This window comes from Arvicola amphibius, chromosome 2, assembly GCF_903992535.2.
Source record: "Arvicola amphibius chromosome 2, mArvAmp1.2, whole genome shotgun sequence".
NCBI classification, from domain to species: domain Eukaryota; kingdom Metazoa; phylum Chordata; class Mammalia; order Rodentia; family Cricetidae; genus Arvicola; species Arvicola amphibius.
Window position 1 is genome coordinate 186,088,975 of NC_052048.2, and position 18,698 is coordinate 186,107,672.

Here is an 18,698-nt window from a genome sequence, read left to right on the forward strand (position 1 = left end):
GCAGAAGAAAGTCCTCCCCCAGGTTAGGGATTCTGCTAGGATGGCTGTCAGTAATTCATTGAAGGCAGCCAGGCTGTTACCCGCTATGCTGTTACTTTTCCCGTTGCTATGACAAGGTCCCTCACAGAAACCACACTTAGCAAAGGAAAGGCCGCTTTGACTCACTGTTTCAGAGAGTTCAGTCTGTCACTGTGGTGGCGTCGCAGGAGCTGCGGCGCTTTGCTCACCATAAGGACCTTCAAGGTCCCCCTCTAGTTACCTGCCTCTGTAAGGCTCTAAATAATGTCACCATCTGGAGAAACAAGCATTCAAAGCAAGAGCCTATGGGAGCATTTCAGAGACAAACAGCAACACCTGCCCAAACAGAACAAACCCCACCCCGACAAGAAGCGCAGTGGCAGGCTGGGAGTGCCTGGATCAGACCCTGGCCCACCCACGGGGTACCCACAACCTGCTGACGACACACACCCATCTGTCCCTGTTCCTAACCAGGAGATGTTAGGAAACCTGACAACTGCACTCCCCAAATTTAATCCGTCTTTTCCAACTTCTTGTCTGATGTGAGACTATTACTATTTCGCAGCTTTTTCTCATCTTGACTTCTGTTCCTCCTCTTGGGTTTTGCCTTTTCATACCCTCTGACAGCTTTTCGCCTGAGCTGTCTCCCCTTGTTGGTGTATAATAGCTTTGGGGGGGGGGGTTTCTTAACTGTTCATCCTTGCTAACCATTGCAAGCGTTTATTCTTTGCGACTTCTCTCTGTCTTTTTGCTTTATTGCCATACCAATTACTATGCAGGTGACAGCCAGCCTGAGCCTCAGCTTCCTCATTTAAAAGACGAGGAAATACCTGCCACCTCGGCTTGCTGGGAGGATTAAACAAGCTTGCATACTTAGCCATGCCACCTGCTCCTCACTGTGATTGCCGGGGTTGCTCAAGCTTCGGCCTTTGTTGCTTTTCCTGTGGCTATGGTAAAATACTGACAAGACTTGAGGGGAAGCGTTCATTTAAGCTCACAGATTCAGGTTTACAGCCTGTCACGGTGGGGAAGTCAAGCCTAAAGCCGCCAGGTCACAGCCCTATGAGAGCAGTGAATGCACGCATGCCAGAGCTCAACTCGTTTTCCCAGTTACGCAGCCCAGAATCTCCTGCCTAGGGAATGGCGTCACCCACAGTAGATGAGTCTTCTCCCCTCAGTTTACCCTGTCAGGATTCTACACTCCAAGCTCATCTCCCAGGTGACTCTCCCTTCTGTCAAGTAGACAATATAAACCATCACACCAGATCTCTCCATGTTACACCCAGAGATTCCCCAAGTCCCGGGCTGCACTTCCTTGTCTTTGATAATGAAACAGAGCAAGCAGAATATGCTGGGGGAGAGGGGTAATGAGCCGGGGAGGCAGCCACGGAGAGGCCATCTGGATGGGAATTTCACAGAAATGTTTGCTGAAGTTGGAGCAAGAGCTCATGAAAACAACCAAGAGCCGTGAGAATCCTAACGCAACCTCCGTTTGCTCCCTGCCTCAGCCAGCCCCTGAGTACTGCAGCCTGCAGGAAGGCCTGCCCTATCTGGACATGGTGATTGCAGAGACCCTGCGGATGTACCCTCCGGCTTTCAGGTATGTCCGCGGCCCCTTGAACGTCACTGTTTGGGGCCTTTTCACTGATCCCCCGTCTATGGCTGCCTCTCCTCGCACATGTTCCTGGGTTTCTTTGTATCCCCTGGAGCACCAGGTCCTTTCTCCCGCAGGTTAACTATCTTTACCGAACTTCACTAGCCTTTCCTACCATGGCCTTCCTCCTCTGCCCTGTCCCTTTGGCCTCTTAGCCTTTGATGGAATCTGCCATCACCCCTGCCCACTGATTCATTCATCCATCCATCCTTCATTCACCACCTACATAGTCAGTGCTAAGCACTAGAAAATTAGCCGATACCTAAAGCAGGCTAAGGCTAAAGGCCTTGCCCTGGGAGGCAACATTTGGCAGAGGACCATCTAGGGCTAGAATGTTCTGGAATGTTAGTGTCCAACAGCCCCTGCTGGAGCTCTCGCATTAGACTTCATAGCAAGGGTTTCTTTTTTCAAAGACTTGTGTGTGTGTGTGTGTGTGTGTGTGTGTGTGTGTGTGTGTGTGTGTGTGTGTGTGTGTGTGTGTGTGTCCAGCACTTCAGGCTGTGACTGCACTTCACATTGCATTCTTGACACGTCTCAGTACTCACAACATCACACCAACCTGCAAATCAGATCAAGAGCCAGGTCTGCTTCTTTCAAATTCCTCCAGACCAAGTGCCCCATGGGGAAAGGCATCTTAACCAGGGTCCCTTGAGGGCAGTGAACTAGCAGTCACAGAAGTGGCAGGAAGTATTTAATTGTGTCTCCACTCATCACTTCTTCCCATACCACATGGATCATGTGGAGATACCTTTTGTCATTTTCAAGAGAAAATGTGATCTGAGGGTAGCTCAAAGGGAGTTCCAAACCACAAACATGACGGGGCATGTGTATAGCTACAATCCAAAATGTGCTGGCCCAGAAGCAAATATTCAAAGTTGCTGTAGTGTGAGCTGAGGGTCTCTTGATACAGATCAGCTCATTAATTCAAAGGCTTCCTTGTTGCTCTTGATCCTGGCAAAAAAAGACCCAAGTGTATGGCCCTGCTGTGGCATTCTTAGAAGCCACAAGTAACCTGATGTCCAATCCTTTTTCCTTCTTCATGATTTATATCCAGCTTTCCTCCCAGGGGACTTGGCAGGCAGCTGGTATGCACTGCAAAGTGCAAATTCAAAACGAAACTCAAGACTAAACACTCAGTAGTAAAACAGAACAAGGCTACTTCAAGGACCATCGCCAAGTCCCAGCAATGAGTGATAATGGGGTCAGGTCTTTCCATAGTCGCTGAGATTCCTGGGAAAGAGGGAACTTTCTGAGCTGAACAATGGTATCTCCCCAGGAGGAAATTAGATAAACTGGTCAGTTCTCTGTGAGTCCCAGGACAGCTAGAACAGCATAGTGAGAGCTTATCTCAGATTTTAAAGAAAATGGTTCAATGGTAGTTGACATGCCCCTCCATAACGAAATAATAAACAAACCCAACCTCACTGTGGCAGTGTGAATTTAACTGGTCCCCATAATCCCAAAGGCAGTGGTACTATTTGGAGGTGTGGCCTTGCTGAAGTAGGTGTGTCCTTGTTGAAGGAAGTGTATCCCTGTGGGGGTGGGCTTAGAGGTCTCTTGTGCTCAAGCTTTTCTCAGTGTGACAGACACTACACGTCCTGTTGCCTTGGAATCAAGATGTAGCCAGCACCATGTCTGCCTGCATGCTGCCATGCTCCCTGCCATGATGATAATGGACTGAACCTTTGAAGCTGTAAGCAAACCACCCCAATTAAATGTTTTCCTTTATAACAGTTGCTGAGGTCATGGTGTCTCCTCACAGCAATAGAGACCCTAACTAAGATAGCAGTTGGTACCAGGGACTGGGGTATTGCTGTAATAGGCCTGACCATGTTTTTGTTTGGTGGGATTTGGACGTAGGTACTTTAGGTTAGGAAAGCGGTGGACTGGTTAAGTACTCTAATGGGCCTTACTGTTGGGAGCATGGAAGACAGTGGAGCTGACTGTGATCTGATGAACAGTGGGGGGTGCTACCTCAACAGGTTTCAGAGGAGACAAATTTTAATATGTTGCCTAGAGATCATTCTAGTGATATTTTGGTGAAGAATGTGGCTGTTTTTTGCCCTTGTCTGAAGAGTCTGCCTGGGGCTAAAGTAAAGAGTTTTAGATTAATTCCATTAGCAGAGAAAAATCTCAAAACAGCCTGGTATATGTAGTGAGGAGCAGACGGGCTGCGTGCCTGCTGCCCTGGCTCCCGCACGGCTAGCTTTACACGTGAAATATCAACACACAAATTGTATTCTTTTAAACACTGCCTGGCCCATTATTTTCAGCCTCTTACTCACATCTTGACTAACCCATATCTAATAATCTTTGTAACACTACGAATGGTGTCTTACCGGGAAAGATTCAGCACGTCTGACCTGGTGGCTGGCTTCATCGCATCTCACTGAGGAGAGGCACGGCAGTCTGCCTAACTTAGGAGAGGCGTGGCATCTGACTGAGCCATCTACCTCACTTCCTTCTTCCTGTTCTGTCTACTCCGCCCACCTAAGGGCTGGCCAAGGCAGTTTCTTTATTAAAACAGAAGAACTCTCCCACATCAGGTATAGATTCTGTCATGTGGTTATTAGTGATAACTCTAATGAAGGTTTATAATGAAAAGGAGCAAGCTGTGCAGATAAAAATACAACAGGTACAGATTGAGAAAAAGGGTACCAGGAAGTGGAAGAGTTAAATCCTGTGTTCAGTATGAGAATTCTGTCAACTTCTAAGTGTATCTATTCCAATTATGGGAATATCCTGGGAATATGGAAATAACTATGGGATGAGTTTAGGGACCTACTGTGAGTCAGACATCAGCTAAAACTCCATTAATCACCTGACCTCCATAAGCCTCTGCTTTAACTGGAGGGCCACACTGTTTCTTTTTTTTGTTTGTTTGTTTTGTTTTGTTTTTTCGAGACAGGGTTTCTCTGCGGCTTTAGAGCCTGTCCTGGAGCTAGCTCTTGTAGACCAGGCTGGTCTCGAACTCACAGAGATCCGCCTGCCTCTGCCTCCCGAGTGCTGGGATTAAAGGCGTGCGCCACCACCGCCCTGGCTCCACACTGTTTCTTAGAAGCTCCTGGAATCAGCATCAATTCAGAACTAGTATCCAACACACTCTGATTGTTCCTCTCCCCCAGTCTATCCTGCCCTTGTAAAAGGCCTCTCAGGTCCCTCTGGGGAAGAACTGGAGCAGGGCTAACAGTAAACCTTTTAGGTGTTTTATCAGGATCTTTCCTCGGGGCAAACCCGTCTTGCAAGTTGTAAGAAACAGAGTTCATTAAGTAATGGTTGCTGTGAGAAGTTGGGGTAAGACAAGACACAGAACTTCCAGAAACCAAGGACCATCATCATAGCCAGGCTCGTAGTGGAAAGCCAGTGAAGGTGGCTCAGAAGAACGGGCTCTGGTCTCAGTCCTAGCGCCACACACCATGCAGCCAGAGTAGGCAAACACCTTCCACTGTAGGAACAGCTTCCACTCACCTACTCATGGTCTTAGTCCCAGGTACCCATCCCAAGCTAGCTCTGCCTACTCCCTGCTCCCAGCTTCCTGGTTTCTGATCCACTCTCTCCTCCTTGTCACAGCTTTATTTCATGAGATACAGTTGCCTTTGTCAGGATTCTCTAACAGAACAGCTAACAGAATGAAAATACACACATATGGAATTTATTAGCTTATCTTACGGTTGCGGTCTGAGCGGTCCAGCAATGGCTGTCTCTTGAGAGAAAGGCTGAGGATCTGGGGGTTGTGCGGTCCATGAGACTGGATATTTCAGCAGTCTCAATCTGGTGCTGGAGTCCCAGGGAAGTCCTAAAGAGCTTAAGGTTTTCAATCTGCACTGGAATCCTGAAGAAGCAGGTTCTAACACCAGCGAAGAAATGGTTCATCAACAGCACAGATGACCTTGCCAATGAGAGTGAGGAGAAGCAGGCAAAAAGCAAAAGCTTCCTCCTTTCATGTCCTTTTATGTGGGCTGCCACCAGGAGGTATGGCTCATATTTAGGGGGTATCGAGGTTTATATTGGGGAGTTAATCCCCTTAAACCTCTCAGGGTTCAGAAGGATTGCTATAGCAGGTGAAAACCTGACTAATAAGGTCTGAGGGTAAACAAAATAAATGAGCTCCACGAGTCTTTTTATCACGTCCCATTTATTCTTTCTATGCTCTCTCTAATGCTGTCTTGATGTTTCCCTTTTGATGTTCTTCCTCCATGTTCCTTGCTGTTCTTTTCATCCCACAGGGTTTCCAGTTTATATACCCACAGAGACATACCTAACAATTCTCTGGTAAATAACAATGATCCCAAGCAGGCTTTTCTTAGGGCTAACAGGTTGGCGAAAAGACTGACAAGGTATGTCTCAGAAGGGGCGGGGCTGTGAAGCTACCCAGCAGACACTGGGAGGATTAGGATGGAGCTCGGCCCCCTGGGCTGTATCCAGTGCCACCCAGGTGAGAAGGGATTTCTTTCTCTGGGGCTGATTTAGTGACCCAAGGTTTTTTCCTGTATATTTTAGGGGTAAAGGTACCAAACAGTTAATTTCCTAGATCTTGTGTCAAGTGAAAGGTGAAAGTACAGAATATTAAGAGCTCGTTAGGGTAGAGCAAAGGACAGTAGGTCATCCTCTCCTAAGTTGGCTGTTAGAGAATTCAGGGCCACCCAGACCTGTTTATCAGTAAGGGCAGACATGCTGTCTCTCCTGCTCAGTGCCTCCTGTTTAGGGCTCCTTTCAATAAGGATAACTCTGGGGGACTAGCTTTATGTAAATTTGACTATGAGAGCAAAGGTTTGGCTGAGTGAATGCTTTCACACGGGGGGCCTCACCGTGTGGGAGAAGGTATACAGTTGCCAGTACAGGAAAAGTCAGGTTTAAAGAATGATTTATACACTGCTAGGATACTTTGGGATGAATCCCATTATGGTAGGAAGAAACGTCATGATTTCACAAGACTTCTACAGAACTGAAGAGTGGCTACCCAAAAGAGTGGCTACCCTAAGCTTTGCAAATCGGGTTCCTCATTGGAGCACACTCCCGTGAGTCTGTCTAGTGATCGCTCAGCTGTACTTTTACTGTATAATACTTGTGGCTCACATCAAGGGTGGGTCTCCGTCTCAAATAATCCAACCAAGAAAAGTCTCACAAGTGTGCCCAGGTGCTTGAGTTTTAGTTAATTCGGATGTAGTCGTTAACAATCGAGATTATCCATTAATTAATTAATCAATGGCATTATAAAGGCGAAGGTGTAGGTTGACAAGTCCACAGGATGGGCCGCCCAGTGTTTTCAGGATCTTAACATGAGAACAGTCCACGGAATGAAGAGCAGAGGGCAGAAGCCAGACAACAGGGCTATCCTACCAAATGAGAGGAGACCAAGTGAAAGGGAGGATGAGGGTATTAGAGGAGGCTTAACTGTGAGCAAGAAGACATGAGAGGGAATAGCTGAAGAACAACCCTTAGCTTAGCCAGAATGTAGCCCCTGGAAGCCACCTCTGCAATCCCCACATACGTGGAAGGCTCCCCAGGGCTCAGCCCATGGATGAGGCATTATCTACAAGGGCCACGCACATCACAAGGGCCTTGAGATTGAAAGGAGTGTATGGGACAAAACCTTGGTTTCTCTCTGGCACACCCTGGTAAAAGGGCTAGTCCCCGTCTCTAACCTCACTCCACACCCCATCTTGGGTCCCATTAACACCTACAGCCCTATCCACTGGCACAATGGCAAGCCTTCCTGCCTCTTATCTCCCACAGATTCACTCGGGAGGCAGCACAGGACTGTGAGGTACTGGGACAGCACATCCCTGCAGGTACCGTGCTGGAGATAGCTGTGGGTGCCCTACACCGTGACCCAGAGCACTGGCCACACCCTGAGACCTTTGACCCTGAAAGGTAAGTGAATTCTGTCTAGAAATGGGTCCCTGAGGGATGTGAGTGTATGGGATAGAATTTGCCATAGAAACAGCAGCTAGGAGTCATGGGCAAAGTCGACCCCAAATGAAGAAAGATCACAGTCATTCAGACAGACTGGGAGGCACCATTTCCAAAGGAAAAGCTGAATTCAAAGATCTAGCATGACAGCAATAACGCACACAAGAATCAGTATCTTTTATTTGTCCAAGCCAGGACACAGGAGGCAGAGTTGGTTTTTGTTTGTTTTTATTTTTTTAGATTTCATTTCTAATTATGTGTAGCGTGTGTATGTGTGTGCATGCGGGCATGCATGCAAGTATGTGCATGTGAGTGGAGGTACCCAGGGAGGTCAGAAGAGCATCAGGTCTCACAGAGGAAGCTATAGGCAAGAGTGAGCTGCCCAACATAAATACTGGGAACTAAACTTTCGTCCTCTACGAGAGTGGAACATGATCTTAAGCACTGAACCATCTCTCCACCTTGTGGGGTTACATTTTGCGCACAAAAAAGCAACAAAGCCCATCACTTTCATTCAGTGCAGTTGTATCAGCTAGCATAACTGCCCTTCAAGCCTAAATTCATGCGATCCAATAGACCTGGATCTGCTTCTTTCTGTGGACATGGATCTACCGCCAACTTCATTTCTAGGCGAGGTGGTATAAGACGCCTGGGCATCGCTCACACCCTACCCTGACAAAAGCAGTCACTTCCCTTCTGCGGCTCAACAGGGGAGGCTGGTTAAGGAGCCACTGCGCTCCATTTACTGACTCCATCTGAACCCAGCCCACGTCTACAACCTGCTCAACGGGAGATTGTAGATTGCTCATGTGAGACTCAGATAACTGACACCCTACAGTTCAGCAAGTCCTGTGAACATGGTAAAGATTCATAACCAGAAGCAGCAGTCGTGGGGGCTCACAGCACGATAAGAAAGCCCGGAAGTGGAAGAAGCAAGCTGGCCATCACAGATCGGTGACGGTCACCTAGCTCCACAGAGCCAGGAAATGAGAGAGGCTGTGTGGTCCGATGTGAGGGGAGGGGAGGCCTGACAGGGTCAGGGTGTGCTGGTCAAGCCTTAGGAGTTTGGATCATCTCTGGGCTTCACATACAGGGATAATAATGACTTCCTAGACGAGGCGAGAGGGTACACTCAGCTGACTGAATGAAGCCGTTTCTGCGACGGGGCAGGGCAGTGCTGAGGAGAGGGACCGAAGTATGGCAGTCAGAGGCCACTAGCTACCCAGAACCTTGAGGACAGTCCTGGACACAGAAGCTTCTTGTCCCTGATGGAGGGAGGGGATTTCAGAAGAAGGGGGTGACCCAGCCAAAAACGAGACTTTAGATCAGTGGTTCTCAACCTACATATCACACATTTACAGTATGATTTATAACAGTAGCAAAATTAGTTATGGCGTAGCAATGAAAATAATCTTATGGTTGGGGAGAAACTGTATTAAAGGGCTGCAGCATGAGGAAGGTTGAGAACCACTGCTTTAGATGGATGGAACAGCTGTTTCAGGCCAACTGTAACCTTCCCCTGACCTGTAGGTTCACAGCTGAGGCCCGGTTTCAGCAGAGGCCCTTCACATACCTGCCCTTTGGAGCTGGCCCCAGGAGCTGCCTCGGAGTACGGCTGGGGCTGCTGGTGGTCAAACTGACACTACTCCAGGTCCTGCACAAGTTCCGCTTTGAAGCCAGCTCTGAGACTCAGGTGAGGGTCTGGTACTCCAGGGTGGTGCCCACCCTGTTTCTCTGCCCCAGAGTAGGTCAGTCTCTGCCCGTGAGCCCGGGCTGGCCCCTCTCCTCCCAGGGATGCCCCATTTCTTGATCAAAGTGTGTGATTAAAATCTGCAGCTCCATCTCGTCCCACATGTGAAGGGAGATGAATGCTTTGCTCAGCTAAGTATCTGCCCATAACTCCGTGATGTTTTCTTATCAGCATCACATAAAGCTGTCATAACTGCCCCTGAAGGGTTTGAGGTGCTCAGCTTTTCCTGCAGAAGCCAGGAACCCTTCCTCTGGCTTCTGACTCCTAAGGTCTTTTCTCTCAGCCCACAGATTTTCACGGGCCATGCTTCGGGTTAGGTTCTGACAAATATTTTAATTTACTCTATTTTAGGTTCCACTTCAACTAGAATCCAAATCTGCCCTAAGTCCCAAAAATGGAGTCTACATTAAGCTTGAGTCACGCTGCTGACACAAAAGGCAGTTGGAAAACAGAGCCCCTGGTGATGATGACATCTGCGAACCATGTTTGAAGGGCACCCGGGATGCAAACAAAGGCCTCATGTGGAGACAGAAATGTTTAAGGAAATATATATAGACAATATCTTAGGGTGATTAAAAGGGTATATGGCATGCAAGCATGTTATTTATGCCACAGTTCCTGAATGTTTACTGTCTGTCAATTTTCATTTTGACAGTGGGGTTCCAAGCATGGTTTTCTTGGGACTGAGGTTAAATAAGAGAAAGGTCATTTTGATTAAACTGAGTATGGTGTCAAAGGAGGTCCTGGCCTCAGGACAGTAGAGGGAAACAGGGACACTTGGGTGAACAGGTCCTGATGACACTGGTATGGGCTTTTTCAGCTTCTCATGATGAATGGGTTTCAGAGAATGTGTATGGACACTCAGCCTCAAAGTGGTTCCACAGCCTCATTATGCTTTGACTAAGTTAGGGCAGAAGAAATTAACTGGAAGCTTCCACAGATGGAATAATCCAGGCTAAAGGATCTTTTTCTTTAAAGAGCACCCTGTTGGCTCTCTTCATGCTTGGCCCTGGGGTCCAGACAAAACCCAACATTCCTGGAGACCTGCAGGCCTACAGACCTACTCCCCTGACAGCTCTCCCAGTTTCTGAGCACTCATCGGCCACTGCAGGAGGCACAAATAAGCATACAGACCCTGCTGAAGGAAGAATCCAAAGCCGGTACGGGAGGGGAGTCCTCTGATGGAGGTGGCAGAATGATGCCTGGTGCAGAAAGGGTACAGAATGCAGGGCGAAAACACGGAGATGCCACCGATCAGAAGACTCTTTGGGGACCCAGTGGGGATATAACTGAAGATTCTGTGCATATATAATACGCTTTATTAGCCCACAGGACCCAGGAAAGGGCCTGCTGCCTATCCAGTTCTCTTTATAAACAGACACTGAGGAATGAACGCCAGCCTTCATCTGCTTCAGAGAGTCTTTTATTTCCATACTCTTATGTGACATTTGCAGCACAGGTCATTCGATCTCATTGGGATATAAAACCCACACCTGGAAGGTGTCCGATACTTACGGGATTTGGGTACAGGCACTCATAGGGAGGGAGGGAGGGAGGGTGAGCACACTCATCCATGTCTCCTGTCAGGGGAAACTGTGCTTCACTTACACCAAAAATGCCTGGGTTGGTGCAGAATTGACAGCGCGGCCCGAGGCCTTCCCTGTAGTCTTCTTCCCCAAGGGCTGACAAAAAGGACCCTCCAGAACCAGAATTGTCATACAGGCGTAAATTCTTAACAATTAAAATCCATAAAATAGTATGTAGGAATTCTGTGCTTAGCGTTAATAAACATCAAAGTCAGCAAAGAGTTAAAAATACAGTGCCTAACATTACTAAAAGACAAACTTGGGCTCATGATCACTACTGATGAGATCATAAGCCAACCTGAAAGGACCTGAAAACTAAAACTGTTATCAGCCAAGGATTAAGACTGTAGCTTCAAGTCAGGCCTGAGAGCATAGGCCTGGAATCCCAGCTGCTCAGGAGACTGAGGCAGAATGTAATTCTGCAAAACTCTGCCTCATAATAAAAACATTTTAAAAGGGCTGGGGGCATAGCTCAGTGGTAGAGTGCTTGCCTAGCAAGCACAAGGTCCATCCCCAGCACTAGGGGAGAAAAAAAAAAAAGAATGTAACTTCACTGAGAAGCCACATTAAATGAGAGTTCATTAAAAGTTTTGTTAATAAAAGACTTTCCAAACAGCTCCACCAGAAAGGTCTACTGCATCCTGGCCACACTCATTGCCGGCTGGTGAACAAGGAGCCCAGGGTAACAAAGATAGAGGGGGAAGCCAGGGGCTTGGAGGAAGTGGAGTATTGAATGAGGTACTCAGGGTAGACTTGATGCTTCTCAAAAACCACAAAGATGGTTGGGTCAGACATGCTGTTTACACAGCTGTCATAGAAGGCATTGCTCTGGCCTTCCTTGGCGGGAGGGCGGACGAAAGCAGCATTGCCCCTGGTGAAGTCTCCCACCAGCACCCGGGCCAGGAACATGGTGTGGGAACTTGAGTCGGATTTGCTGTAGTGGTGGGAATAGGCAGCATCTCTCGCGAAGTAGCTCCCTGAAACGACACACACAGGCTGCACAGGCTACAAGAGCACATCCTGGCAACATGGTGCCAGCAGCCTCTGCTCTTTCAACGCCACACCCCTCTTCTACTCCAGTTCTCTACCTTCTTCATCAATCGTGAGGCCATCGACACCTCTTGATGTGGCAGGGCACATAAGGACATCACCTAACTCAAACTATCCTCAGCTCTGAATCCAGCGAAAACCTGGTCTGTGAATACTTAGTCCTAGACTTCGGTTTCTCATCTATATAGTGGGCTGTCCTACTCAGCCTCAGTGGGTAACATGGAAAATGAGTAACATTCCTCTTACTGAACCATTCTACAGACACCAGTAGCCCAACATATAGAACAATGATTCTTCTCAAATGGGAACCTGAACTAAAAGCTGTTCCCTCTACACAGGGTTTACAAATCTATCATCAGTCTGTCCATCCCACAAATGTCACCTCATCAGACTGAAACTGGTAATCAGGCAGTTCATGAACTTAAAGTCATACAAACATTCTTTTTGGGTTCTGCTTGTTTCTTGAGATAGGGTCTCTCTCTGTATAGCCTGGCTCTCCTGGAACTCATGTAGCCCAGAATGGCTTCAAACTCCAAGATTCACCTGCCTCGACTCCTGAGTGTTGGGACTAAAGGTGTGTGCCACCACACCTGGCCAATGAACAGATTCTTGAATTTTCTAAATTTGGTTACCACACACGAGAAGCCCTCTTCTTAATGAGTGTTGGAGGGTGAAAGGGAATCCAGATGCCAGCTACTTGAAAATAGTTCAGAAAAATAAAAAGATGAAAAAAGCCAACATGGCATCAGGTTAAAATTGAGGAATGTGGAATCAATTTATGCAAGAATCATACATACATGTGTATATAAATATATAAACACACAGCTTGCAACTTTACTGTGAGTTTGAAATTACTACCAAATAATATTTTAAAATAACCAAGAGAAGCTGGGCCGTGGTAGTGCACACCTTTAATCTCCAGCACTCTGGGAGGCAGAGGCAGGCGGATCTCTGGGAGTTTGAGGTCTGTTTGGTCTATAGAGCTAGTTCCAGGACAGGCCCTAAAGCCAGAGAAACCCTGTCTCAAAAAAACAAAACGAAACCAAAAATAACCGAGACAAAAATGCCTGGAGAAGTCCTATGTGTGAGATGGAACGACACACTCTTTGGCTCCTGTTCTAAGGATGTCATTAAGGCCCAGTCTAGGGTGCTCAGCAAGGTGGGAAAGGTGGTGCTCTCCTCTCCCAACTCTCACTACCTCTTAGAGCCTCCATTCTACCAGAAACAAGACCCAGTGAGCAGGACCGCCTGCCGTAAGCTGATTGAGCTCTCGATCACGTATAATAATGGAGCTATCAGTAGCCGGATTACTACAGCTCAGGGCTGAGCTGTCCCCACAGAGGCCATAAGGCAGTGCACTTGTCACTAGCAGCGTGGACTACTGGCCAGCAGCTCCTGCAGCCTCTGTGAGGCTGTCTTCAAGCAGTTCCCAGCTCCTGGTGGAGGTCACCCTGCCTTACCTTTGCCATAGGATGTGCCATGCAGACCACAGACCCGCCAGTCAAAGTTTTGTTGGCAGATGGCATCCACGAAACTGGTGTTGGTACCGTGGAACAGTTGCCTCTCATCTACTTCCTTCCCCCCGTTTTGCTTCTGCATCTGCCCTTTTTGCCTAGAATGGTAGAAACATGCATGCTGAGGACAAAGGTGTTGACCAAAGAACAGCCTCCTGAACCCATTTTCTTTAAAAAAAAAAAAAAAAATCACATGACCAGAAGGTGGCTGTGGCTTCCCTGGCCAACCCCTGAAAGCTTAAGCCACAGAGCACAGAATGGACATAAGATGGATTGGGGCCTGGTCAAAGAGCAAAAAGAAAGCTTCCCCTCTATGGCAAAAGGTTCTAGGAGCTAAACAGCTTAGAGGAAGGCATGGGTCCTTCTTCCATCGAGCTCCTTAGTGGAGCTGAACCTGGGAAGCTGGAAGGAGAGAAAAGCTGCGAGGCTGGGGAGCGACAGCCCACCTCCCTCTCTACGAGGACTCGCCCACCCTCCCTCTCTACGAGGACTCGCCCACCCTCCCTCTCTACGAGGACTCGCCCACCCTCCCCTCTACGAGGACTCGCCCACCTCCCCCTCTACGAGGACTCGCCCACCCCCCCCTCTACGAGGACTCGCCCACCCCCCCCTCTACGAGGACTCGCCCACCCTCCCCTCTACGAGGACTCGCCCACCCTCCCCTCTAGGAGGACTCGCCCACCCTCCCCTCTACGAGGACTCGCCCACCCTCCCCTCTACGAGGACTCGCCCACCCTCCCCTCTACGAGGACTCGCCCACCCTCCCCTCTACGAGGACTCGCCCACCCCACTTTCTACGAGGACTCGCCCACCCCCCCCTCTACGAGGACTCGCTCCACCCTCCCCTCTACGAGGACTCGCCCACCCCACTTTCTACGAGGACTCGCCCACCCCCCCCTCTCCGAGGACTCGCCCACCCCCCCCCCTACGAGGACTCGCCCACCCTCCCCTCTACGAGGACTCGCCCACCCTCCCCTCTACGAGGACTCGCCCACCCTCCCCTCTACGAGGACTCGCCCACCCCCCTCTCTACGAGGACTCGCCCACCCTCCCCTCTACGAGGACTCGCCCACTCCCCTCTCTACGAGGACTCGCCCACTCCCCTCTCTACGAGGACTCGCCCACTCCCCTCTCTACGAGGACTCGCCCACCCCCCCCTCTACGAGGACTCGCCCACCCTCCCCTCTACGAGGACTCGCCCACCCTCCCTCTCTACGAGGACTCGCCCACCCTCCCCTCTACGAGGACTCGCTCCAGCACTGCAGAGTGCTGTGATGCCCCAAACATGGGAAGCCAAGTCAGCAAGCCCTAGACCGCCATGGAGGGCCATGACGAATTTCTACCCTGTGTGGAGAAAAGCTGGGTGGCCATGAGCATGCGGGTCCTCATGGGAAGAATAAACAAACAAACAAATGCGGCCACCGCACTCTCTGGCTCAGCTGTAAATTCGCTCTGCCCCACTGATCTTCAGGAAGTCAGAGTAAGAGTGGAGTCTGGCTCTGCTAGTCACAGTGCGAGCAGGATCTGGCCAGTGAAGCTCCGGTCCCTGCACCTTTACACAGGGCTGCCACATCACACAGACAGTTCACAGCACACAACAGCCCTGGGTGAGCATGCCGCCTCGGACTGTCCTGGAAAGGCAGGGATGTTGGTAAGCAGCTAGCAGGGTGTGGAAGATAGTTATCAGTCACACATACCACTGGTAGACTTCCCACAGGCCCAGGTTCTGGATCCGCTCGATCTTTTGAACAGAGTAAAAAGGCAGTGTGCGGTTGAAGAGGTTCCACACCTTCTGGTACTCTTCTGAGGAAGAACTGAGAAGAATCTTCTACAAAAGGAAAATAATTTCCATATGTTATTGTCATATGATGCAAATACATGAACAGTTCCTGAGACCCCTGGGAACCTCTATAACGTCAAGATAAAGCCAAAGAGTGTGATGTGGCCTCTTCCCTGAGATGCAGTCTCTCCAGAGAAGGAGTATTTTCAAAGTATAGTAATTTCCCTCTGGTGGTACCTAATACACCCATCTTAAGTGTCTCCAGGGTGTCATTTTTTTTTTTTATATCCCACATAGGCCAAAACCAAAAAAGAGCACATGGCCTGTGAGAATTAGAATTAGCGAAGGTGTGTGAGCTCCTCTAGCCCTTCACATGCTGCCTCCCGCTACTCTGAGTGCTCTGTGCTCTGTACGAGACATCCCCCCAGGACAGGCTCCATACTGGAAAAGTCTGTCTTCAGTGTTTGGCATGTTCCTAGCACTGGGAATCAGCCAAGGTGCCTCATACTGATGGAGCAATAAGGACACTGGTTAGCACAGCGTTCTGCTCAGCCCCACTCCCAGAAAGTGGTCCTCAAATGAGCTACTAAATTGTCCTCCTGTCCACTGCTGTCTAGTATCTTCCCCTCTAAAAGTCCCTCATCACACTCAAATAGCCCCCTTGTTTCTTTTTATTACTTAGTAAAATAGATGAACTACCCCAGTCGTGCTTGGAAGCTCTCCATAGCAAAGGTCACAGTTCATCTTCCCCTACACTAACCACCTCCTTTCACGGAGACTGTCAATCCACAGCCACCCAGCCTTAAAATCCCCAAGACCTACAGAAACAAAAGAGAAAGCCCACATGCATCTCTACCCTCTGGTGCCATGAGCCATAGTTTTATAGTAATCATTTCACACTCATCTGTCTTCATAGAACCCCTTCTGTCCAGTTCCAGGGTGTGTGAATCCCATACCTTAAATCCTGGGTCCGGCAGGGCTGCAGGGTCCCAGTAGTCTGGGATGTTCCTTGGGCCTTGTAACTTAGTATTGCTACAAAAGGTAAACAAAACCATTTACTCCTTAGACATATGAAAATCCTTCACAGGTGATCTCTACTCACCAACATCACCAGTCCTGAGTCTTAGTGTAATATATTTTAAAAGAGAAAATATTTTAAAAGATAGCAGAATATCTACAACACAAGAATATTCATCACGCCTGCCAGCCAACCCACAAAGCCATCAGTCCCGAGAGACGCACTTTCACCTGCATCCCACCACCCACACAGAAAGGACAGCACTCAGGCAAGCGGTACACACGGGCCCCAGCCTTTACCCAAGTCTTGAAATTCAAAGACACCAAAGACTTTTTTGAAGCCTTAATGATATACACTTGACATAGAGAAAATATTTTTTAAACTGTAAAATTAGCCCTCAAATCCACTTTGTAACAGAAATTTGAGTTAAGAAGATGAAAAAGGTACTTGTGGTCTGTTGTTTGTCCTTCTTAAATGTGCATTCTTTTTTACAATACACACACACACACACACACACACACACACACACACACACGCGCGCGCGCGAGTGTTAAATTAAAAGGTATCATATAACAGACACATTACATTACCTTCTAAAAATATAAACAAATAAAAGCAGTCGTAAAAACCATGACTCAAAGGGCTTAGGACCATCACTGTGAAAACTACAATCCAATTGATTGTAGTTAAATTGAAACCTCCACTGTCCTTCCTACAGCAGATCTACCTTCTATTTCTGCTGCAAAGGGACAGCTCTTCATTCCAAGCCTCCAGCAAATCCCACAAATAATTTTCCTGGGAAAATGTCACAGTTTAAAATTAACCAAGAAGGATCCATCAGCAAGAGCCAGCCACAAGATTCTTAGTTTCATCTATTTTACCTATTACGATGGTAAAATTATCAGATTAGAAATCAGCATTTATTCTTCTTATGATTAAAGAAAACACTTGGAACACACATGTCAGAAAACCATAAGATCTTCAAGAACCTAACAAGAACCAAGCAGAGCTGCTAGAAAGATAAAGTGAATCCTCGACAATAAAAACTTGATGGTTACCTCACAGCTTCACCCACCTCAAGAGTGAAGTGAGATGTAAGATACGTGGAATGAAAGCATTCAGAAATTGGTCCAGAGAGCAAGGCGGTGGGAAATGTGGGAATCCAATCAGAACCTCAGGAAGCTCTAGACAGAACAGAACTGATGAGACATACCAACCACAGCTTTAAGAAGCCCAGACTCTCAGGCAGAATAAACATAAACACATGCCTAGACACAGCAGAATGATGTACAGTCTCCAAGACCTTTAAAATTGGCCAAAGGGGTGGGGAGAGAGTGTGATAGCTTCAAAAAGTACTACTTTGACCTACAATGCTACTGCAAAAGCTACTGGAAAAGGCAGAAGACAGCAGAGTGTAGCTTCAGCGCTCTAACGAACAGTAAAGCAACTACAGCCTAACAGTCTACACCCAGTGAAAGCATCTTTCAGACTAACTAGAAACAACCACACCTCTCTTCTCTTTGAAATCTTATCTAAGGAATTTGAAGAAAAGTAAAGATTAAAATGTGAGTAATTTAATGAAGCCTTCACAGTAAAAAACAAGTGTCTCTTAAAGTTAAAACAAAACCAACAAATACCAAGAGGAGAGTATGAATCCTTACAGTAGGAAAGCAAAGACATCCATTCATTTGTGCCTAAGTGAAGAACCCACAGAGTTTCTTACATTGTCTCTAACACAACGAACAACTTCCAAACTAGTAGAGAGGAAAACAAAATATATATATATATATATATATATATATATATATATATATATTTTTTTTTTTTTTTTTTTTGGTTTTTTCGAGACAGGGTTTCTCTGTGGCTTTGGAGCCTGTCCTGGAACTAGCTCTTGTAGACCAGGCTGGTCTCAAACTCACAGAGATCCGCCTGCCTCTGCCTCCTGAGTGCTGGGATTAAAGGCGTGCGCCACCACCACCCGGCCAAAATATATTTTTTAAAAAGTCAAAATTTTTTATTTTTTCTTACATTTGTGTGTATGCATGTGTGCACATATGTGTGCATGCACAAGCACTTGTGCCACAGTATGCATGTGGAAGACACAAGAAAATTTGTTTCTCTCCTACCACCACATGGGTCCAAGAGATTGAACTTGGGTGTGTGTCAAGTTTGGCAGCAAATGCCTTTACCCACTGGGCCATTTTACCAGCCCTGGATTATGTTAACTGAAAATGTATCCAAATGCAGTTTTAAATTTTACATTAAATGATGCCCCTACAGACTAAGCTATGTCTCATTCGTGCCCAAACAGCCATTGTAGCTATAGCTATAGTTACTAGGTTACCAGCTACTGTCATAAGGGTTGAGGAAGGAACTAGGCACCTTTCCTGTATGGGCAGGATGCAGGACACAGCA

The 18,698-nt window shown here is 47.7% G+C and overlaps 2 protein-coding genes across 2 annotated transcripts in view; one reads left to right on the top strand and one right to left on the bottom strand.

Annotated features, from left to right (window-relative positions):
- Tbxas1 (thromboxane A synthase 1) overlaps positions 1-10,863 on the top strand; it is a 167,033-nt gene extending 156,170 nt beyond the window's left edge. Inside the window, exons 10-13 of the mRNA XM_038318530.1 lie at positions 1,527-1,618; positions 7,409-7,546; positions 9,116-9,278; positions 9,687-10,863. Of these exons, the coding sequence (XP_038174458.1) occupies positions 1,527-1,618; positions 7,409-7,546; positions 9,116-9,278; positions 9,687-9,764 (471 nt within the window). The 3' untranslated portion in view covers positions 9,765-10,863. The remainder of the gene's footprint in view (positions 1-1,526; positions 1,619-7,408; positions 7,547-9,115; positions 9,279-9,686) is intronic.
- Positions 10,737-18,698, bottom strand: part of Parp12 (poly(ADP-ribose) polymerase family member 12) — a 41,216-nt gene continuing 33,254 nt past the window's right edge. Inside the window, exons 9-12 of the mRNA XM_038318529.2 lie at positions 16,222-16,297; positions 15,183-15,313; positions 13,432-13,583; positions 10,737-11,898 (exon numbers count right to left, since the gene is read on the bottom strand). Of these exons, the coding sequence (XP_038174457.1) occupies positions 11,573-11,898; positions 13,432-13,583; positions 15,183-15,313; positions 16,222-16,297 (685 nt within the window). The 3' untranslated portion in view covers positions 10,737-11,572. The remainder of the gene's footprint in view (positions 11,899-13,431; positions 13,584-15,182; positions 15,314-16,221; positions 16,298-18,698) is intronic.